Source organism: Podarcis melisellensis (assembly GCF_964234715.1).
Source record: "Podarcis melisellensis genome assembly, chromosome: 1".
NCBI lineage: Eukaryota > Metazoa > Chordata > Lepidosauria > Squamata > Lacertidae > Podarcis > Podarcis melisellensis.
The window spans coordinates 59,404,398-59,428,274 of NC_138528.1; the positions used below are offsets into that span (position 1 = coordinate 59,404,398).

The 23,877-nt window shown below is 39.8% G+C and overlaps 1 protein-coding gene across 4 annotated transcripts in view; it reads left to right on the forward strand.

Annotated features, from left to right (window-relative positions):
- The window catches only part of NELL1 (neural EGFL like 1), a 379,806-nt gene that overhangs the window by 66,001 nt on the left and 289,928 nt on the right, over positions 1 to 23,877 (forward strand). For all 4 annotated transcript variants that reach the window (XM_081882839.1, XM_081882838.1, XM_081882841.1 and 1 more), the window contains exon 4: positions 18,824 to 18,994. In XM_081882839.1, coding sequence (XP_081738965.1) covers positions 18,824 to 18,994 — 171 coding nt within the window. The remainder of the gene's footprint in view (positions 1 to 18,823; positions 18,995 to 23,877) is intronic.

Genomic DNA, 23,877 nt, shown 5'->3' on the forward strand with positions numbered 1-23,877 from the left:
TTATTTAGAAATGTTTTTTATTTGATTTTACATGTATAGAATTATAACAATACAAAATACATATTCATATTTAAAGATTTCTTCAAATCTCTGGACTTTCCACCTTCCCCTCCATGGGTCTTATTGTCAGCCTTTTCAACTTCATATTATTAAGTAATCCATATTTTATATCTCTCCATTTTGTCCATAAGATTTGGTACATTACAAGTGTTATTGCAATCCTGCTAATGTTTTAATCTGCTTACAGTGGTCTCCCAAGTAAATTCTAAATTTCCCCCATTCTTTATTAAAGTTTCGGTCTTCTTGGTTCCTGAGCTTCCTGGTCAGTTTTGCCATTTCAGCATACTCCAACAGCTTAGTTTGCCATTCTTCTCTGGTAGGACTTAATCTTCTTTCCATCTCCAGGCTAGTAACATCTGAGCAGCTGTTATTTACTATCATTTATATACTCCTTAACATTTCAAAATTGCCAAGCACTTCATAGATACTAAAACTTTAGTATACAATACTATAATTTTCATCATCATCATCATTAGTAGCAGTATTAGTGTTGTTGTTTATTAGATTTCTTACCCACCCTGCAAGATGCCAACTTACCCAGGGCAATTTACAGCAATTTAAAATACAATATTAAAAACAGATAAAAGAGACCAGTTATTTCCACTGATAAAATAGCCTCAGACTACTTTGGCTGAAGTATGATGACAGAAAAATTTATGACAGCTCTGTTAGTGGTGTGCAGTGGATTCAGCTGAATCTCAATCCAAAGCAGGGTGCTTCAGAGAGATTCTGGGCTTGTCCATGGAGAAGGATTATCTTTATGAGGTGCCCCAAACTAGAGTGCCTCGTGTTGCTTTGACTATGTAGATGTCAAAAAAAAGCTGCAGACAACTTTACTGTTAAAGGCAAAACTAATCTTTCTAAGTGAACTGTACGCAGGTACAGGGACCCTGACACCAAAAGCTGGATTGGGGAGAGGAAGGAGGGTTAGCTGTGTTGTGCAGGGGCGCTGACTTATAAAAAATATTGGGGGGGGGGCCCATACCGACTTATAAAAAATATTGGGGGGGCCCAAGACCTCCAAACCGCTGCTGCTGGGGGAACGAAAGGGGCGAGCCCCGGGCTGCCTCGACCTTAAGTGAACCTGTGAGGGCCCGCCCTTTGCGGCAGCCGATTGGCTGCCGCCGTGGGCGGTGAATATTAATGAGCTAGGGGGACTCCCCGCTTCTCGCGGGGCTGGCGTCAGCCCCGCGAGATTGTTGATGGGTCGAGAGCCCGCAACCCCACCCCTCTCTAGATCGGGAGTGGCTTTGTTTTAACTCATTACTGAATGTATTTTAAAAGGTAACTATCGTCAAACAAGGAAAATAAAAAATACCAACATAATTTTTTGATTTTACAAAGCATAATATAACTAATAATTTTCTTAAATTATTGGGGGGCGGAGCCCCCCCAAACGAATTTTTGAGGGGGCTCGGGCCCCCTCAGGCCCCATGGAGTCGGCGCCTATGGTGTTGTGGCTGATAGGCCATGTTTGTAATCAGAGAGAATTATTGTATTAGGGCTTTCCAACCCCCGTGCTTTAGGAGAGGGGTATTCAAATCTTGCATGCCCTATGCTCTTTTGCATATTCTGTCTCTGCGGAGTAAGAATATTCTTTAAAAAGTTACACAAGATTTTTCTTTTACTGAAGTCTAACCCGGATCCCTTTCTTTCAAATGACACAGTTCCTTTTCATTTATTCCTTTTGATTTAATCTTCTTGTTGTTTTGGAGTCTTGTGCTACTTGCTTGTTCTTATTAGAGCAGTTCTGGTCTGAGGAGTTTGCTTAAGTTCAATTACTGACTCAAGTGATTTTTTTCAGACATTGTTTTCCTTCTCTTAAATTCTTGTAACCTTAGCCAGAAGTTACAATCTTTGTTCTTCTTCCTCTTCCTTAGTTTATCATGCATGTATTGTGGTTTACTTCAGCATGGATGTTAAATTTATAAAGATTGAATAGTTCTCTATTTCCTGCTTCACTATGTTTTATTTCATTTTAAAATAGGCTCTGTAGTTCATAAGAGCCAACAATTAGGTCTTCACTAAATTCCGTATACCTCAAGTGACTTGTATATAATAGTGGCCTGCTTAATTGCATCCTTCTATCACATAAATATTATATGCATTTTAAAAGGTCACCTTAATATCTTAGCAAAGGAAGAAAAGAATACTTTGGTTTTATCAGTTATTTTGCTAGCAGCTAGCAGGAGTCATTTACCAACGGGAAATTGGAAATTATCAAATGATGCAGCTTTTTTTCTGTTGGTTTATGCCTGAAGCTTGCAAAGGAAGCATAACGTCAAATAGACCAAAGGTGCTGGAAATGTGGATTCTGCATTCTGAGCACCAGCTCTTGCTGTGAACCATTTTTATCATGATGGGAGTGTAACTTTGTTCATTGTGCCTGTCTTTTTCCATTAATTAAATTAATGAGGTCATGTTACATCAGGCAATTATTCTAAGTGCACATTTGATAATAAATTGATTGAAATCATGGGATTTGGGTCCAGTTATTGTACAACAGAAGACATGGTAAAACTATTATGGGCTATACCACTTTAAGCAGTGGCTATGTTGGGATGTTACAGTAAACCCTGATGTCTGATGGGAATGAACCCAGCCTTCTCCCAGACTTACATACTCCCCTCCAAACTTCTTCTCCTCTGGTGCAGGAATTCAGAAGCACTTACTTCTATTTTTGATTAGCTACAGGTCGTGTCAGCCAAACCTGACAAGCTGTGTTTAACTATGGTTTGTTTCAAACGAGCCATGTGGTTTACAAAGCATCTTGTTTCAACGAAACAGGGTTAAGATTAACCGCAATATAAGGTTCAGATATAAGACCGAGGGAGGTTCAGATTCATTTCCATGCTTATTGTGATGTTCAATAAACACAACCTGTGAGTGACAGCTCATATGATAAAATTGAATTTTATTCTTGGTTTTCTTTATACAAGCAAGGATTGTATGTAAGAGCTCTTACTTGAAGATTAAAACTTACCTCAGATTTTTGAAAGCAATGGCTTGGTAACTAACTAGGCAGAACTTTCCTAAGCAGATGGGTGTGAAAGTAAGAGACAGAAGGTAAAGCGTATGTACAGTTTGTGGCACACTCTCATTATTCAGAGTTTGCATAAATAAATAGCATGACCTGTTCAGCTATACTTATCATGCTTAACCTTAAATATTTTTTTTGGCTCTGTTCATTCATTTTCATAGAAAAGCAGGGTTTCACATTCATGGACCTAACTTAGTAATGTTCACTAATTTCAGTTGGCTTACTCTGAGTAAAACGTAGTTGAATACCACCCAGAGAGTCCTGTAGACTACACATCTAGAATTATGCACTATTAGTTAGGAATAAATTCTCCATATTTTTACACACACCCCACGTTTCTTTGTCAGCTGCTTTGTCTACCACTTCCCATCCATTGCTCTGTATATTTTATGTCACACATTTTCATTGATAGTCTAGGACAAATAACTTATCTAGGGCAATTTGATTGATTTGGTTTCCAGTGTTACAGATTCTATTATTTTTAAATAATACATTTATGTTATTTTGTAAAACCACAACAGCTGCAAGTTAAGCAATGAGCTTTTTATTAAAAGTAATAAAATTCACCGATCTCATAATCTAATTTTTGCCTTTCTCCAGCCATATGTGGCTTTTTAAGAAATGCCTGCTGGGATCTAGGAAAGCTTACATTAAAAAAATAGGTTTCATTGTATTCCATAAAAATAACAATAGGCTTTGCCAAAATTCCGCACAGAATATCAGTATGCAATTTTTATTATGTCAGGTATCTTGCATTTGTAGTGCATCAGAATCCTCTGTTGATCACTAGCTCCCCCTTCACAGAACTGGAGTTCCAAGAGCTGAAGGAATGACTGCTGAACCAGTTTTAAAGGCATAATGCAGATACACCCACTGAAGTCAGTGAGTTTTGTATTTGTTTCCTAGCATTGGGGAGCCTCATCCATATCTTCAGTATAGATGGGAGATTATTATATTCTCTAGTACAGGTGGTCCACAAGCTTCTTTCGGGTGGCTTGAAATATGTTTTTGAAGAACATTTAACAAGTTGAATTCCTGGCTATTCAAATTGTAATAAAATAAAATTCAATATAAGACATAAAATAATCAATAACATACAATTGTCCTGAACCCCGGTGTATGTGGTGTGAAGTCCTGCTTGTATGCAAAGTCCCAAGGGTGGATGCCAGTGAGTAGTTTGGCAGTCGAACAGGTCAAGAAAAACTCCAGATTTGATACAGTAAGCCACATCCAAAGTCCAACAGTCAGGCCCATTTCTTCTCATACCTATATCTATATTATATCTATATCTGTATACCATGTACTGATTGCTTAGGCAGAAACAACTATAGCATTTGCGAGGAGAAAATGTTAAAGTACTGATTGCTTAGGCAGAAACAACTATAGCATTTGCGAGGAGAAAATGTTAAAGTGAATTTGCTTGATTTGCATGTATCTAATATTCAAATTAAGGATGCAGGTGGCACTGTGGGTTAAACCACAGAGCCTAGGACTTGCAGATCAGAAGGTCGGCGGTTCAAATCCCCGCGACAGGGTGAGCTCCCGTTGCTCGGTCCCTGTTCCTGCCAACCTAGCAGTTCGAAAGCACGTCAAAGTGCAAGTAGATAAATAGGTACTGCTCCGACAGGAAGGTAAACGGCGTTTCCGTGCGCTGCTCTGGTTCGCCAGAAGCAGCTTAGTCATGCTGGCCACATGACCTGGAAGCTGTCTGCGGACAAACACCGGCTCCCTCGGCCTATAGAGCGAGATGAGCGTCGCAACCCCAGAGACGGTCACGACTGGACCTAATGGTCAGGGGTTCCTTTACTTTTAATATTCAAATTACAGATATAATATGCACATGATGCAAATTAAGCTGCCCAGGAGTGACTCTGAAACTTGCAGATTCATTCTGTACAAATAAAATGTTATGAAAGAGGAATGGTAAAGGACCTTGTCACCCCCATCACAACATATATCAGAACACTGTTCCCTTCAGGCAGCACAGGTCTGCCATGCAGAGGTGAAGAGAAACAGAAGTTAGTGCCACCAGAATGAAAGAAGGATATGGTATCAGTTTCACAGTGTTTTGCCTCCCCGATCTTGGGAGTTCCTAGTGGTTACCTGGCCATGGAATGGGGACACAGGTGGCGCTGTGGGTTAAAGCCTCAGCGCCTAGGACTTGCTGATTGAAAGGTCGGCGGTTCGAATCCCTGCTGCGGGGTGCGCTCCCGCTGCTCGGTCCCAGCGCCTGCCAACCTAGCAGTTCGAAAGCACCTCCGGGTGCAAGTAGATAAATAGGGACCGCTTACCAGCGGGAAGGTAAACGGCGTTTCCGTGTGCAGCTCTGGCTCGCCAGAGCAGCGATGTCACACTGGCCATGTGACCCGGAAGTGTCTCCGGACAGCGCTGGCCTCTGGCCTCTTAAGTGAGATGGGCGCACAACCCCAGAGTCTGTCAAGACTGGCCCGTACGGGCAGGGGTACCTTTACCTTTACCTTTACCTTTACCTGGCCATGGAAACCACCAAGAAAGCAGGAGAGTTCTTTGGATGTTAGTGAATAGAAGGGCAGACAAGCTATTGGATGCAAGAAAAACTTCTGTTTATTAGTTGATAACAGAATCATTAATATGAAATATAAAGCTGTACGATATAAAGACTTATAGTAAGCAAAGACTTAACAGTAATTAAGCAAAGACTTAACACTAAGTAACATTTAATCAGCAGAGTAACAGCTAAGATGAGCAAAGTAGTTAGAATTTACAGAATGAAGCTCAGTAGTTCGCTCCTTTGGCTTCCAATTAACAGCTGGCTGAAGCAGCTCCCTGATAAGTCTCAATACTTCCCACAGCTTCTGGGGATTTCTTAAGCAGCAAGCAGGCAACCTGATGAGATGGTTTCCTAATCAGGTCCAGATCCCGTTGGTCTGCACCAAGCGCAGCCTTCTTATACTGGGTTGTGTTATTGCCCCAAATCTATTCATTATTTTCATTGCCATGATCCTACACTTTGTCGAAGGGAAACTCCCCTTCATATATTGAACAGAGGGATAGCTCTTCAATCTGAGCAGGCTGAAAGCAAAGAGTAAGTTTACCGTAAATTCCATTATAGAGCTTCAGTATGCTGATGACAACATAGGGTGTGCACTCAGAGGATGACCCCCCAAACCATCCTAAATATCTTTGCAGAAGCTTACGAAAAGCTTGGCCTATCGTTCAACATCCAAAACACCAAAGTGCTGCACCAACAGTACAAAATAACTCCTCTGCAGTGCCACAAATCCAACTCAATGGTGTAACATTGGAAAACGTCGATCACTTCTCCTACCTAGGCAATTATCTTTCCACAAGGGCCAACATTGATGCTGAAATCCAGCATCGCCTGAGCTCTGTGAGTGCAACTTTCTCCCGACTGAAATGCAGAGTGTTTGAGGGCTGGGACATTCACAGGGAAACCAAAATACTTGTTTACAAAGCTATAGTACTACCAACCTTACTGTATGCTTGTGAAACATGGACCACTTATAAACGCCATCTCAAAAGATTCCATCAACAGTGTCTCTGGAAATTTTTACAGTGTACTGGAAGAAGCAAAGATCACCAGTGTTGAAGCAATGATTCTTCAACATCAACGTTGTTGGACTGAACAAAAAAAATTCCTTCCAGTAGCACCTTAAAGACCAACTAAGTTAGTTGTTGGACTGGTCATGTTGTGCGGATGCCTGATGATTGTTTTCCAACTACTCTATTCCAAACTTAAAAATGGAAAGCGTAATGCTGGTGGTCAACAAAAGAGGTTTAAAGACTGTCTAATGGCAAATCTAAAAAAATGTAGTATAAACTGGGAAACACTGGCCTACGAGCGCTCCAGTTGGAGAACAGCCTTTACCAAAGGTGTCATGGGCTTTGAAGACACTCGAACTCAGGACGCAAGGGAGAAACGTGCTAAGAGGAAGGCACGCTTGGCAAATCCACACCATGATCAACTTCCGCCCGGAAACCAATGTCACCACTGTGGAAGGACGTGTGGATCCAGAATTGGCCTCCACAGTCAGTTACGGACTCATTGTTAAAACTGTGTTTATGGAAGACAATCTTACTTGGCTACGAGTGATTGCCAGAGAAGAAGAAGAAGAAGCTGCCAAGATCAGCAGGTGCCCTCCTCTAATGGGGCCTGGGAATGGGTGCATGTGTGGGCTTTATTTCTCATGTTGGCATGGATCAAGGCCAACAGAAAGTTCACGACGTAGTTAGTCCTTCTGGCTGAGCTAAGTACAGTTCATGTCTTGGGCATGGTAACTTGTCAAACTAAGCAGGTATCTGGCAGTTGGCCAAATTGTAATTAAATAATGAAGTGAGGAACAAGCCCTTATCATCTAGATATGTAGTCCTGATTATATTAAAAGACAGCAATGTCCTCATTATAAGTTGGCTATATGATGAGGCCCTCATTATACAAATAAATATATAAAGATTTAAAGCTACAATAAACGTTGAAACCAGGGAGCATCACCTACTGGCCATATAGGATCTGGCAATACACACAATAACAATAGAAAAGGGAATATCAGAAAGTAAGAGGGCATTTTGCCACCCCTGCCTGACAAAATGCACTGGTCATATTTCACTATGTTTTAGAACAGTTAAAAATATGAGAGCCTTATTGTTTGTTGTTGTGTTGTTTTGTCTTGTTTGTTATTATAAAATCTGTTGAAACCTTAATAAAAATCTTTAAAAAAATAAAAATAAAAATATGAGAGCCTTGTCTTCTTTTTTAAGGTTGCCTTATCACCTTTAGCACCAGTGCATAAATAGATAGTAGCCAAAGTTTGAGAATATTGAATGGTGGACAGACTTCAGGGTTCCTTTGTGGTTTTTTTGGAGATGGGTTCAGGAAGAGTGAAGTTTTGTGATTAACTTGAACCTATAGGTCAGGTCAGCATTGACTGCAAAAGCAGTTCTTGCAGCAGGACATAAAAAAGATGCCGCATCATAATTCAGACCACACTACTAGCCTTTAGCTTTGCAGGTGAGCTGATTTGATACATGATTACTGAGCCAGATATTAGACCCTGACATTCCCAAAGATTGTTGCTTTAAAGTGCCACTTTTTGCTGAACTTGAGTCATTATTATTGTGGTTCTATTTTGATTGCCTATGGATTTTGTAGCATATTTGAGCTGCTTTTCTTTCTTTTTGTCTTCCTTTACAAAATAACCTGATGGAAAAGTGCACTGCTATGGAGGAAAGTGTGCAAAATGACCTTGTTAATCTTGATTTCTTTGGTAGCTGGGTATCGACATTGGGATGGGAAATTTAATTGACTTTCAACAAGACAGGTGTCACTATATTTTCGAACCTACTGAAAGAGCACCTTGATATCTGTCAGTTTTGGATTTGTTTTTTAGGACTGCCAACACAGCAGAAAGTTAGGGGGCTTGAAGTTGTTGCATTATGTCTAGTGGATGGCACATGCTGATGAAAGTTGTAAGAGTTTTGCTTCACTGCATTGAGCCCTGGCAGACATTATGGAAATGGCTGTGGCCTGGGCTTGTGATTCTCTGATGATCTGCAATGGAGGCTAAAAACAGTCATCCAGAGTGCTGCTTTGTGATTCTGCAGCTCATAGTCCACTTAAAAGATTGAGCAAGACTTTGTTTTGGAGCAAGATAGGCTATTTTGCTTCTGGGAAAGGAAGGTGCAGCAGACCATAGACTCATAGAATCAAAACGCAGTTTTGCCTAGGTGACGTCACCATCCCATGCCAACCTTGCTTACCTGCTTTATGATCAATTCAGTTGTGATCTGTGCTCATCCAAGACCATTGTCTGGTGTGTATTATTCCCACCTCACCCACGAGCTACAAATCTGTGACTGCTGCAAATTGTTTTCAGGTTTTACAAATGGCTAGATAGAGAGATGAAAGACAATCCTAAAGAATCTACAAATAACCAGAGCACAAAATTAAACAAACTTAATTGACTTACAAGCAGGCAGCTTCTGAAATCTGAATCTAACAAAGCAAGTGGAATGCAGTCTATGTGTTCAGCTGATATTTTATGTCACTTAGCTAATTGTTATTGCTGCAATCTGTATTGTGGGTGGGCTTTATAAGACAGTAACAATATTAATTTTAGCTGATTGAAGGTTTTTTATGTGTTTCTTTTCTGATCTAAATGAGCAGCTATGAATGGCAGCAAAAGGAAATGCTATTTAATACAACTCAGAGTTCGGTCCTCTAGGCAAGATGGTGAAGGATTGGTGGACTACATCATCAAGCTATTTTTGTTTGTTTGTTTAAAGAGCAGTGCAGAGACTTTTGATATAGAAAATTGCCTGTTACTTACCTTATTAACACTTATATTCATGATGCTTAATTGTTAAAAATGCCTAGAATGGCTAATGCAGTGCCAGCTCCACTTTCGCCCTGCCTTTACTCTCAAGATCTCTGGATTAGCATACCTACTTATGCTGATGAAGAGGGCAGAATTATGCATATGTTAGACTGTGGTCCTTTCTTTTCTTTTCAGTGTACTGAACTCTGATTCATTTTCCTCCTAACTTCAATTCCCTGGGGCATCCATGGATTTGTAGAGATCTGGTACACATAATTAACTTCAAACTTTCATATGCAACTTAACTGAGGGGACTCACACATGACATTTTTCCTACCTAGAGAATTTCTGTGTTGTAGAACACTTGTGAGAAGCACGTCATGGGACAATTTTTTATTTTGTCATGAGTACATACATTGAAGTACCATCTTTCCAGTGTAATTGCAGCAAAATAAATATGCCATATTTCAACTGCACTATCTACTATATATTTTGAAAAGCTTTTTTTCTTTGATAAACATTTGGATCCCTCTTAAAATATCATCACCGTAGTTTGTGTGGTGGTTCCTGGGATCGAGGAACAGGTTTTCATCTATGTTTGGCAACAATTGGATACCATTTTAAATCAAAATGGACTGAACCTTTCAAAGCTGCACTGATTTTAACCAGCAATTTCAAAATCTCCCCCAACCCCCCCCCTTATTTTGCTTTTTTTATTTCTTAGACCTTTCAAGCAATGTGTGGGTATGAGGCTTCATAATATATCAAGGGGTACCGATTTTAATGTGCATAGAAAATTCCTCAGTGTAGAAAAAAATGTCATGTGGACATTGGTTCCAGTTTTCAGTCCACTTAGAGACTGATCCATCACAAACCCTTATATTTCAAAGCTGGACTAAGTGGAATGGGAAGGCACACAGGTGTCTGATCTGTGAGCAGTCCCAGAGATTCCTTTATGAAGCAGCCCAAGGACTGCATTGCTCCCTCCATGTCTGTAAAATATGTTCCTGTCTTTTAAACTTTTAAAAATTGGTAATCCAGTCACCCACTGCCTGGAGCAGCACGACTCCTTGTCGCTGTGTGTTTTGATTGCAAATACAGCAAGGCACTTGGGAGCAATGGGGCTTGATAATGTCATGTTGCTGTTAGGGAGAATTGTACGCACACACACAAAATGGCTACTCCAGTGTTTATTATACTATAAAAGGGACTTTAATTTGACTAGAGCTATACAGTCCTGTGATGTCTGTTTAACTTCAATGCTAGTGTGTTTTCATTGCTGAGTTAATATTTCTCCTCCTAATGTTTGATTGATTTCACACATCCAGGAGTCTGTGTACGTAATTATATTAAATGAATATTTCTTGGTCTCTACTGCCTTTTAGGGTTTCCTGACTTCCTACCGCTTTGTCTTTTTAGTGTTTGTCCCTGAGAGTGGCCATTTTGTCCCATAAGGAAAAGCTCCAAAGTATCTTTATTAGGACCACAGTGTGCAACTGTGGATTTCGTAGCTATTAACACTTGGGGCCAACAGTGGGAGTTATCTCCACTGACAGTGTAAGTTCAGAATTTTCATAAAAAGATGGCAAATTCTGCATTGGTATAACTTAACATTCAGAACACTTGTGAAATCGAAAAAGTATTGCTAATAAAGTATTACATATATCAGATGTATATGTTTGCTCAGCACTAAGTCCTCTCAGCACTAACTAGCATAGGCAATGCCCAGGGATGATGGGACTTAACTGTCAGGGGTCCTTTACCTTTAAGGCAGTGTAGGCAAACAGTGTTTCTTTTTTAGTTTACAGTCAGTTTTAATTATTTTAAAAAATATTTTAAATAGTTGTTTTTAACTATTTTACTGGTAATTGTAAACTGCTTTGAGGTTCGTTTTTCTTTTTGCAAAAGGTATGTAAATTTTATGAAATGTCTGCTGTCACAAGATTGAGTTCTGTTTAGAATTGACAATTGGTTCCTCCAGGAACTGTGGGAATTGGGCTCTCCAAAGAACAATCTTTCCTACATACAGTGCTGCATTCTTTTCCCCCTCTGACTTCACAAAGAGGGGATAAATGATAAAATGTATTGAAGCAGAGCTAGTGCATGCCAGGTTTACATGTAACAATGTAATGAATAACAAATGAAAAACTTAATTAAGAAAAAATGATTCTTCACAAATTACTTCAAACACTAATAGGGAACCTGAAGGATTCGGTGACTTTTTGTAACACTTGTATATATGCAGATCAGATTCTAGAATGTACAGTATTCAAGAAATGGAAAAACAGAAATGTACCCATTAACCTTTATGTTGCATGACAGAAGCCACAAGCTTCATTAATATTTATATGCTGAACCATTTAAGCCATATATAGTAGTACTACCACTGGGAAGATCTCAACAGCCTTGTAGTTCTGAGTGTCTCTGACTTGGCAAATGTACAGATTATTACTTCAGGAACATATTCCTACACCATTGTTTCCAGTGACATTAATTGGATTACATATCATTTTTCGTCGTCCTGTGGTAATTCACACATATTTCCCATAAAAGTCCATTCTCCCTTCTGTCTGTATCGGGGTGGGTAGCGGGAGGAATGACAGTTTGTAAAATAATGCAAAATCAGCTGCATTTGTTTTTAAGAAAGGGAGCAGGATTCTGAAAACAAAGTAGGGTAAGCTGAAGATGGGATTCAGTGAATGTTTTAAGATGACTTGCAACCCTTGCCAAAAATAAATTAGCAGAAAATAATTGGCAACTTGGGTAGTGTGAACAGGCAAACTGATGCCCCATAAGCGTTTAAAGATCATTTGATGGGCAGCTGCTTTGTGTTCCCTTACTATATGAGTAGTGTTTTTAGCAAACAGAGAAGCCCTTTATTTTTATAGCCTGGAAGTTATGGAACTTCTGAAATGATGAAGATCTACAATTATCCGTTTTGGCCAGTGGGTAGCAAATGGAAAGACCTTTGGTAGTTAAGAGTTGGAATGGTTTATTAAATTACTGCTGATGCTGACTGCAGGTTGGTTTTTTATATAGAAATTGATGATGCTTTTTAATAGGAAGATTTTTCTGATGCGCAGTGTAAATTAATAACACAGAGTCTTCTTCAGTAAAAGAATAAAGAGCTTTACTGAGTTAAAACTTGTTTGCAAATAACACAGCATAGTGAACAGAAGATTTAAACTGCCGTAGCTTCAGAGCATACACAGAGTACCGGCTTCACTTCTGAGTCAGGCTCCATACACACACTGACTCCACCCTAACTCATGGCTCCACAGCTCACAGGATCCAAAACTGTCTCCAAACTAAAAGGTTCCAAATTAAAACAAAAAAAAAATCCTTCCAGTAGCACCTTAAAGACCAACTAAGTTAGTTCTTGGTATGAGCTTTTGTGTGCATGCACACTTCTTCAGATACACACTTCTTCAGATATACACTTCTTCAGATATACACTTCTTCAGATATACACTTCTTCAGATATACACTTCTGTGTATCTGAAGAAGTGTGCATGCACATGAAAGCTCATACCAAGAACTAACATAGTTGGTCTTTAAGGTGCTACTGGAAGTAATTTTTTTTGTTTTGACTATGGCAGACCAACACGGCTACCTATCTGTAACAGGTTCCAAATTGTCTTCCTGCAAGTAGATACAATACATTTATACAGAGAATGAGTCATCCTCAGGATGAGTCACAGTGATTCAGCGTACAAAGTGATTGTGCAGCTTTACAGCATTTCTCAACATTTCTAGACTGCTTTACTGCTTCCCTTTATGGCTTCTGCTCTCAAATACAGTACCATTGTCACATGACATATTCATGTTTTTAGATCTCCTGTTTCTTCTTTACTCTATCAGGTAGTTGTGTTTTAAAATATGCATGCAGTGTCCCAATTGACTTTGGGGGTTTGGGCGTGATTAACTATGCAAGCTCCAAGCTGACATAGTTGAGAAGCCTGATCTTGGGAGTACTTTCTTGAAGGAGTGAGGCTGCCTCCTCTTCACCCTTGAAATGCCCTGTTTTGGGGGCCTAACACTGGCAGATATGCTATCAACTGTAGATCTAAACCTGTATAGCTTCCTGCTGGCATTAACTCACAGGAACAGAGTGGGGGCTCCATAGTAGATGTTCCACCACATCCCCGAAGTTGCGCCCAGCCAGCAGAGACACCTTCACCCCATCTTAACCACTTTCAGCCAGATATGTAGGCAAGGATTGCTCTGAAAAAATAAGAATAAAGACCATTGCTGACAGCTATGTTCACAATCCAGCAGGGAAAAAATGCATAAAGGAGTTGGTTCTTCAGCACTAGATAAAATAATGTGTAGCAAAACTATTATTTTAGCTCATTCATAAAGTTATGTGAAGAACCATATCTTAAACTCTGAACCACTTTGGTTGTGTTTAGATTGGTAGGTTCAGCTGAATAGTTAATGCACAGATAAATTATAGTTGTGTCTCCTTAGAAGCCTTTGCAACATAGAATTGTGGTGTTTTCAAAAAATAATGCTTACTATGATTGCTAGGTAGAAGCACCTCTTACATCTAGCCTGCCAGAATTGCACTGGGTGGAATACAGTAAACTGGGAGGATTTTGTTGGACATAGATAGATATTGCCTGAAGACATAATGATTCCACTGTCTAGGCAGCTGCTTGTGTTATCCTATCCCAATGAAGCAGTTTTTCAGTGTGCTGAATTCATCTACCTGCCACCTATAACAAAAGCACCTAGTTATTTTGCAGCCTACTCTGAAGAAATATGTATTTTTGTACTCTGATTTCCTATATATAATCTGTAAAGAAAGAGTGTACATAGATAAACACTACCTAGGCAAAGTACATCTTTGGGATTGTTATTAAGTCATGACCTACAACTTTAAACAGTCACCATGGCAAGCAAACTCTTTGCCAAAAACATTTTAGACATGGTTTAAGTAAAGTCTATAGAACAGTACAACCAAGAAAAAAGGAGAAAGAAGTAAATAATTTGGTCTTTTTTGGTTGATATTTAGCTGTTGATGTGTTGTTTTTCTGGAGAATAGCATGGCATATATTGTCTATAATAGCCAGCCTCCATTTAGCCTTACTGACTGTGTTCAGCAGCAGGAAATCCCTTTTTGGAAACGTTGAATGCTGCAAGACCTAACTTGTTTTCATTTTTTGCTGTGGTCCCTGTAGAGTATCTTAAATGCTTGTTCCTTGCTTTGCCTAAAATAGCTGTAAGAACTTGAAAGAAGAAATGAAGGTTAAGAGATAAAGGTTCTTCCCTTTTGTGCATTACCAGTTTGGTGACTTCTGCTCACCTTGCCTCATGCTTGCTTGTTAACTCAGACATAAAAAAGCAAGAAACAATAAAGTCCAAACTGGATAGGTGTGTTTCTACTGACAAAAGACCCCAGTCATTTTTATTTAAAGATCTGACCAATTCCTCTCTGTCCACCCAACACCTTGCTACCTGACCTAGTGTGAAGCAAAGGTGTGAGGCCCTGATCAGATGCATGTTGCCTGTACGTGCTACTCAAAAACAAGTCCCACAAATGCCACAGTTCTTGCTCCCTAGTAATTGAGCTTTGAGCTGTTGCCATAGTTTACAGAGTAAGTAAACATGCAAAAGATGGTACTCTTGGAATATAAAAATAAATGAGACTTTAATGCCCCATTCTAAGCATGGTAATGCCACATTTAGTTCACTGGAACACATTTCCAAGCAAATGAACACTGAGTTGCAATAGTTTTGCAGGAGATCTCTAGGAACTAGGGGTTAATCTGGTCTCAGAAACAGACTCTGATCTCTCCCCCCGCCCTTGCTGCTGTCATGAGTCCTTGCTGCAAGGTCCATTTCCACCTGGCCTAGGAGGCAGGGCCCAGACTCACTCTGAACAGCCAAAAGAGGCTCCTGGGAGGCTGGAGGTACATTGCTGGAACAAATCTTGCGTTGGGGCAACTGGCTAAAATGTTTCACCATGTTTTAAGTGGTTCCTCTGTTTTGTTTTTGTTAGGTTGGTATTGGTTAAATGTTTAGTTGGGGTTGGCGGTTATTTTAATTTGGATATAGCTGTAAACTGTTTATTGTTATTGTTGGTGGTATTGTCATTATTGGTTTGTTTGTTATCTGTATAGGATATTCTGTTTTTTTATGTTATTTGTGTTTTTATATATGCTGTCAGCTGCCCCAGCCAGATGGGTGGGATCTAATTTAAAAATTATTATTATTATTATTAATCACAGAATGTTATAAACCAGACAACAAAAACCAACAGCAACGTAGCAAGGGCAGCATGCAGGAGATAGTTGCACAGACACACTTATACAGTACTGCACATTATAATAAACTCTGAAAACAGAAAAAAGTTTTTTGTCTTATTAAAAGGAATGACTATTCTCTGCCGCTGTTGCATCTGCACAGTGCTGGCTAGTGGAGCTTTCTGAAGTAATAAGAGGCCTGCTGTATGTAGGCTTAGGAGATCTGATGGACCCCTCAAAGACTCATTGTGACTTATTTGCATTACACCTCACAGATATTATGCAGACAAAACCACTTGCATTTGTTCTCACTTGGCTGCCAACATTTTAACAGTCAGAGATGGATGCAGCCAGGGTTCCATCTAGTTACCGTATTTTTCCATGTATAAGACTAGGGTGTTGTTGTTTTTACCAAAAAATTAGGTTTAAAATTCGAGCTCGTCTTATACACAGGTAGTGCTGAGGGGTGTTTTCTTAATTTGGAGCCCCCCCCAAATAATTTTATCCTTGATAGATTTCAGCTTGGGTAGTCTTATGAATTGGGCAGATTACTTGCCCTTCCTGAATATTAAAACCTGCCAGGACTGGACTTGCCATTTCGACTTTTCAGTTGCATAATGCCTTTTGGGGTGGGGTGGACAGTCATAGGCAGTGCTTGAACCCTGTTTAAAACACTAAAAATACGGAGACTTGGATAATTCTGGATAATTATCACCTAGTATCTAATGTTCCAGTTTTTTTGAGTAAAATTTTGGAAAAGGTAGTGGTTTTTCAACTCCAGGTGGTTTTGGATTACAAATACCTTTGAAGAATATGTAGCTCCCAGACTATGAAAACTTGCTTTTCTCTATGAGCTACTTTAGGCTCTTTTCTTAATTTGTCTTCTGTACAGCATTTCTGAAGAAAAAAGGGGAAAGAGCCCAACAAGGGATCTTTTTGTTCTTTGACAAGAGAAGGCAATTATGAACCATTTAAGTTCTGAATGGAGCTTCCCTGACAGTACTTGTCTCACTGATTTCTTTGACAGCAAAGTGCTGGAAGCAGCTTCTAGCTTCCTAAGACTGACAGTGCTTGTTGCTGAGTGACAGCAAAACTATAATAAATTGTAATCATAAAATGAGTTTTAAGGTGTATACTGTAGTTATAACTCCCGCGATCAAAGCTTCCCCCTGCTTTATTGAAAGCCCATAGGATGGCTACTTGGGGGGTGGGAAGGATTTGTATGTCTCCTCACAAAAAAAGGTAAACAGAGAGCATCAATATGCATAATCTTTCCCAACATCAGAGTCTTTTCCAGGGAGTCTTCTCTTCTCATGAGGTGGTCAAAGTATTGGAGCCTCAGCTTCAGGATCTGTCCTTCCAGTGAGCACTCAGGGCTGATTTCCTTAAGAATGGATACGTTTGATCTTCTTGCAATCCATGGGACTCTCAAGAGTCTCCTCCAGCACCATAATTCAAAAGCATCAATTCTTCGGCAATCAGCCTTCTTTATGGTCCAGCTCTCTCTTCCATACATCACTACTGGGAAAACCGTAGCTTTAACTATAGGGACCTTTGTTGGCAAGGTGATGTCTCTACTTTTTAAGATACTGTCTAGGTTTGCCATTGCCTTTCTCCCAAGGAGCAGGCGTCTTTTAATTTCGTGACTGCTGTCACCATCTACAGTGATCATGAAACCCAAGAAAGTAAAGTCTCTCACTGCCTCCATTTCTTCCCCTTCTATTTGCCAGGAGGTGATAGAGGAGGAGACTTAGGTAGCTGTGGGAAGTGGGGGGGAGGCCCTTAGTCTCTACAACTGCCTCATAGGGGAAAGGCCTGCCGAAGAAGAGTTGCTGTGCTCACTAGGCCTGGCAGTCCTGAACAGATCCTGTTTCTTCTAATATAGAGTTAACTTCACTTACTCCATCAATTTAATGCTGGCGTGCTCCTGCCATGAGTTTCTAGGTTATTTTTGCCTTCTCTTCAAGTTCATTTTCGAGTTGAAATATTTAATTTAAACATTTAATTTAATATTAAAATACTTTGTTTTGCTGTTTAGATACATTTAAAGGCAGTTAAAACTTTATGTGTGTTAGATGATGCAAACTCATTTTTTACCCTTTCTCTCTCTTTTGCCAGACATGCATTTGTGCACAAATTCCTAGTCAGTAATTTATTGCATGAGCGAGCCTGTCAGGGTTTTCCATTTCACAATGCAGGTCAATATTTTTTTCTTGTGGAAAAAATGGTAACTGATATATATTGCACAGCATTCCATGTGTTTTCCCCTTGTCAAAAGTTTACCAGACTTTTGTTATAAAGAAAGCAGACTGAAGTCAGAAAGATGAGAGGGGGAAATGAACAAAAACTCACCTTCAAAGCTGCCATGGTTAACTTTTAAAGGTCTCTCCCCCTGTATTTTAATAGCTGCCAAGGAAAACTTCAGTACCTAGGTGCCATGGCATGTTTCAACTGCTGGCATCCTTGGGCAGTTGCCAAGGTCCCAGTACTGGCATCTTCCCTCAGCCCTTTTTAACTCAATCTCAATTTGCCATTCTGAGCAGCTCTAAATACCTGTCTCTTAACTGCTACGCTCATTTCCCAGAATGCCCATCTCTCTGAGGCATTGGCTACAGTCACAGATTTCAGTAAACCAAGGATGAGAAACTACTGACTCACAGCTTCTGCTGCTCTGCTGTGACCCCATGCAGCAATTAAGCTTAGAAAAATCAACTTCTTTTTGAACCAGTGGCATCTTTTTAAATATTTAACTGGTGTGTCAGCGGAGGGGGCAGTTTGAATGAGAAAGAGAGGGAGAGGGGAAATTGTGTGACCCTAACCATGATGTGACCACTAGGGGGCACTTTTCTGTGGGCCATCTCAAATCTGGGAGCAGACTCTGTCAGGTGCATAAGATTTCTAGTCTTTAATGAGAATTGCTTTGAACGGTGCATGACTGATGCCTAGCCTTAATTCCGGCTAGATGTTATATTTGGAGGCTGTATTTTGGGTGGGTGGCTAGCATTATCACACACACATACACATGCATGTTTGAATAAACACACAGGCATAATAAGAAATGTAATTTTCAAGTGCAATTGTTTTCATTAATTCGCGGAACACATGACTGAATAGTGCATGGCAGGTAAAATGAAATTGATTCTTCTTCTTTTTAAATGCAGTTACTTTGAACTGGAAAGCAGTGGCCTGAGGGATGAAATAAGATATCACTACAGATTTAATGGAAAGTCAAGAACAGAAGTATTTCCGTATCGGCTGGCAGATGGACAGTGGCATAAGATTGCGTTATCACTTAGTGCATCCCACCTCCTGCTTCATGTCGACTGCAATAGGTAAAGTTTCTTCTCTGTAATGTTTCTCTTGAATAACTGCCTGCTCTTCAGACTAAAACTAATTATTTGATGAAATCTGCCATAAAGTTCTGTATGTGCCAGGGGAAAAAAAATTGCCAAGAAAAGTGAATGTGACAGAAGACAGCATTAGAATGAAACAGTAAGCCTGTGATTATGAACAAAAGGCTGATTGCTGATTTTGGGGTGGGGGGTGAATATATCTCCATGTTCTGTAGATATGTGCTTAAGCAATGTTTGCCTTGATTACATATAATGCACTGCACTGAGCTGCCCATAGCTTTCTGAGTGAGAAAGGCTTCTCAGTATACCTCCATCGCTTGAAGGTGTTATGTGTTGTTGTTGTTTTAAAAAATTCTTTGAATGTAATCAAGTGCTTGGGGGGGGGAAATCTTTAAAATCTTTTCTAAACATAAACTTCTAAAAGAGCGATATACCTTAATTGCTTAGAACTCCTACTGATTCTCTGCATCAATTTGTTCTGCCATTCTGTAAGAAGTTCACAGTAGATACAGGGCTACTTTATTGGGGGGGGGATGGTGACTCATTGTGATATTGTAACATTTATTCATTTATTAATGTATAAGCTTGAGTAGATGCTGAGGGTGCAGAAGGAAGCACACATGCAGTTCCAGGTCTACAAGCCCAAACCTCACTAGAAACTAACTTGTCAAGGCTACAAGATTCTACACTAGAATAATTAATGATGTTAGGTATAAAGCAACTTTGCTTCCAGTTGTCTTTTAACTCACCTAAAATCATAATTCTGACATAACAAAAACAGAGAATAACATTGAAGCATTAGCTATTAAAAACTTAAAAGCATTAGCTATTAAAGACTTAAAAGCATTATGTTACGCTTACTGCATCCTCTTAGAATCTTGGTTGAACTGGCATAAATCATACATCACGAAATGCCTACAATATATGGGGAAAAACATATGGGGATATTTGGCATTTTTTATTTGTCATGGGTTGCCTGTTTTTAGTTGGATTGGCTGGCCAGTGACCATGACATGACATTTATCACATTTGAAATTTATTTAAGGTACAGTATTTAGGAATGGGTTGTATCAGGTGATTTTGTCTGTACGTGATGGTTATGTGATTGAGGGTAAACCTTACAGGAAAAACAATGGCTGAAGTGCTGGATATTCATTTATCATTTTCATATTTTCTCTCTGTGTCATGCATTGTGTAAAAAGATAGTTTCCTTTACATGCCTATATGATCCCGCACTAGGCGGTACAATATTTTTATCTGAAAAAACATTTTGGGAAAATATCTGCACCAAGAATATATAATCATTTATTGTTATAGGAAATTATAGAGTTCGTTTATTTTGGTTACATGCTTGAAATGCGCATTATTTGAAAAAAAAAAGTATTGCATAGTGTGGATAACATCATACATTCAATATTTATATTGAACATAATTTTTATTTTATTGTACAAAATTTTTGTTTTTATGTATACAGTAACCTCACAACAGATTAATGGCAAAAGAGCCAGTCTGCGAACTCAGCAGCCTACAGCATTTTTCTTTGTAAAATGCTCTGCATGTAAGCTTGTTTTAGGCAGTAATCATGCAGGGGACTATGACTTGAGCTACTTTCTGACAGCACGCCATTTTTACACGGACATTCATGAACTGGAGCTCACTTAGCCCAAGTGCAGCGGGATTCTGCTGTTCTTGCTGTAGCAGACTAGCATGGCTTCCTTTTGGATTCCTCAAACCCCACCCCCAGTAGCTGACAATCCAGAGATGATGTGCTGCACTGTTTGCCCATAATATATGAGAAATTCGTTTTCCATGACCAATATGCATCACATCTCCTAAGAGTTACTTTACATAACGGGACAACATCAATGTCTCTAAAATACACATTCAAAGGGCATTTTCATTGAAATATGGTATATGCTTGAAGAGCATGCATTTAAAAAAATGACATTTCCACTTGTTTTCTCTGGTTGAAGAGCTTAAAGGATTGCTAATGGGCACTTAAGCATATGCTGTTCTCAGTGGCATTTCCTAGAATGCCTTTCTTGCCCTAAAATGTGTATATATTGGTTTACAAGGAGCTGTTTATTTGTATACATTTGTATACTGTTTGCGTGTCGAGGTCCCCAAGACACCCCCCAAATAAAACACAATTGACACTTGATTTTAGTTTAAGGTTTTTGGCATAATTTTGGCCACAACTTTATTAAAAATACAAGAAATGTGAGTGGTTGCTTAGGCATTGGTTGCAACTATCTGACCCTGCACGGGGACAGATTGACATTCGCACGCACACGAAGTCAGTAAGGGAAAACATTTGGGGAGAGAGATGGAGCTAGGTACCATGCCCTCACCTCTCCCCAAATGCTCCCAGGGGCTCTTGCGTGGCCCTAGCCCCTTGACAGGGATTCGGACAAAAGCATGGCGAGCCCCTGGATTTCTTTAATGGAATACCCTTGTAGCAGCAGCATTTGGAGGGGCAGGCACAGCCAATCTATACCCCTCCACCAACCAATTCATAAAACCAAATGGCACCAGCCAATCCGCCAAATGGACAAAATTCCTACCGGGCCCCTGCCCCAAAAGCAGATGACCCCATGAAAATCAAAAAGTTCAAATAAAACATCTGATTAATAAATTCAAATACCAGTAGTACAATTGAGGGAAAGTCTGGTTAAACAGAACAGTTTGAAGCAAAATACAGTGGTACCTCGGGTTAAGAACTTAATTTGTTCTGAAGGTCCATTCTTAACCTGAAACTGTTCTTAACCTAAAGTACCACTTTAGCTAATGGGGCCTGCCGCTGTGCCACCACCATGCAGTTTCTGTTCTCATCCTGAAACAAAGTTCTTAACCCAAGGTACTGTTTCTGGGTTAGCGGAGTCTGTAACCTGAAGCGTCTGTAACACGAGGTACCACTGTATTGGGAAAAAATATTCAGCGTTGATGCTTGAGTTGTTCTCAAGTTAAACGTCACAGAATTTGATTTACAATAAGTTCATACTGGCCACATGACCCGGAAATACTGTTTGCAAAAGCAGACAGGCACCGGCTCCCTTGGCCTGTAAAGCGAGATGAGTGCCTCAATCCCTAGAGTCATTCGCAACTGGACTTAATTGTCAGGGGTACCTTTACTTTTTTAAGAGTGAAGAAGGCAACAGTTAGCACAACCTGCAGCCCTCCAGATGTTGTTGGACTACACCTCCCATCATCCCTGATCACTGACTATGCTGGCTGGGACTGATGGTAGTTGTAGTCCAGAAACATCTGGAGGGCTGCAGGTTGTGCACCTCTGCAATAGTTGATAGTTCATATATGTATATGGGTGCCTCATAACACTTTTTCATGCTAGAACCATGTACTTAGCACTTCCTTTACTTCTAAGCTGTCTCCCTTGATAACACTTGGTAGTTCCATGGAGTGAAGGAAGGGTGCTTGCCCTCTGGTGCCACACTACTATTACAGCTTTTGAAGCAAAGGTCCCTCCAGCCTCCCAGTTTAATTTCCTTCTCTTTGTGTTTCTAGATGCAGTAGCAAACACCTGAAAGGCAGGTTCAGAGAAATCCTGACATCTTGTAAACACTTCTTGAAGGGCTGTATGTGAGGCACTGAAAAAAAAGATAATGAACTTGATCCTTCCTCCTTAGAGTCTTGACTATAATTAACTGAACTGCTTCTTTCCTAATGCTGATTGATAGCTCAGTTGTCTTAGCCTCTTTGACATGCTTATGTCCAGTAGTTTTTTCAGTGCCTTTGTTCTGCGTGAAAGACGGGGTTTCTGCATTTTTTTATTTGCTCAAGTTTATACCACTCCAATAAAAAAGTTCAATAAAATAATTTCAGATACCTTATTCTGCGGTGTCTAGCTCGTGGACTAATTAGGCTTTTAAAGTTATAACCACAATATCAGTGTTGGTAAATGCCAGATAGGTGATTGCAATTTGCTAATAGCTTAGGCTAAGGGGATTCCTTCAGGATGTTTACCAGATTAAAAGCACTGGATGTTGGGTCCAAATGATTCAGATTAAGGGAAATAGAGGTCCTTACTGAGTGATATTTTCAGGCTCGATTCCCTTCTACCTGATCCTCTTTTGCAATACTAGTTCTGAAGACAACATTGAAATACTCTGTCCAAATGTTTGAGTGGTGCTCTGCCTTGAACCAATACCTGACTTGTAAACAAAGCAAAGCAAAGCAAAGCAGCATGACAGCTGTGGAGTGTACGTACGTGTGAGAGTTGACTAATAATGTCACAGGCACTCTATAGTAAATAAACTTGTGCAACCACATTTCAGGCCAAGGGCAGGTCAGTCTAGGAGTTTGGCTGCTTTGACCCAGTTTCTAAGTTTAGGGGACAGAGAATGAAACATACTTTGAAGTCAAAGGGAAGCAAGTTCAAATATCAAAGTGGTCAGCTGTTTAAGTGATGCAGAAAGACCTGAAGCAGCAAATGTACCTACACTAATCATGATAGTTACAGTGGTACCTTGGGTAAAGTACTTAATTTGTTCCAGAGGTCTGTTCTTAACCTGAAACTGTTCTTAACCTGAAGCACCACTTTAGCTAATGGGGCCTCCTGCTGCTGCCACGCTGCCAGAGCACAATTTCTGTTCTCATTCTGAAGCAAAGTTCTTAACCCGAGGCACAGTTTCTGAGTTAGCGGAGTCTGTAACCTGAAGTGTATGTAATCTGAAGCGTATGTAATCCGAGGTACCACTGTATATCAGTTGCCACCCTGAGCCAGTTAAATAGCCAGTTAAATAGCACATTTTGCTAAGATACTGCTTTTTTTTTATAAAAAAATTTCTTACCTAAACTTTTGTATACAAAAGAGAACTGAACATTTTCTTATTTTTTTCCCACCC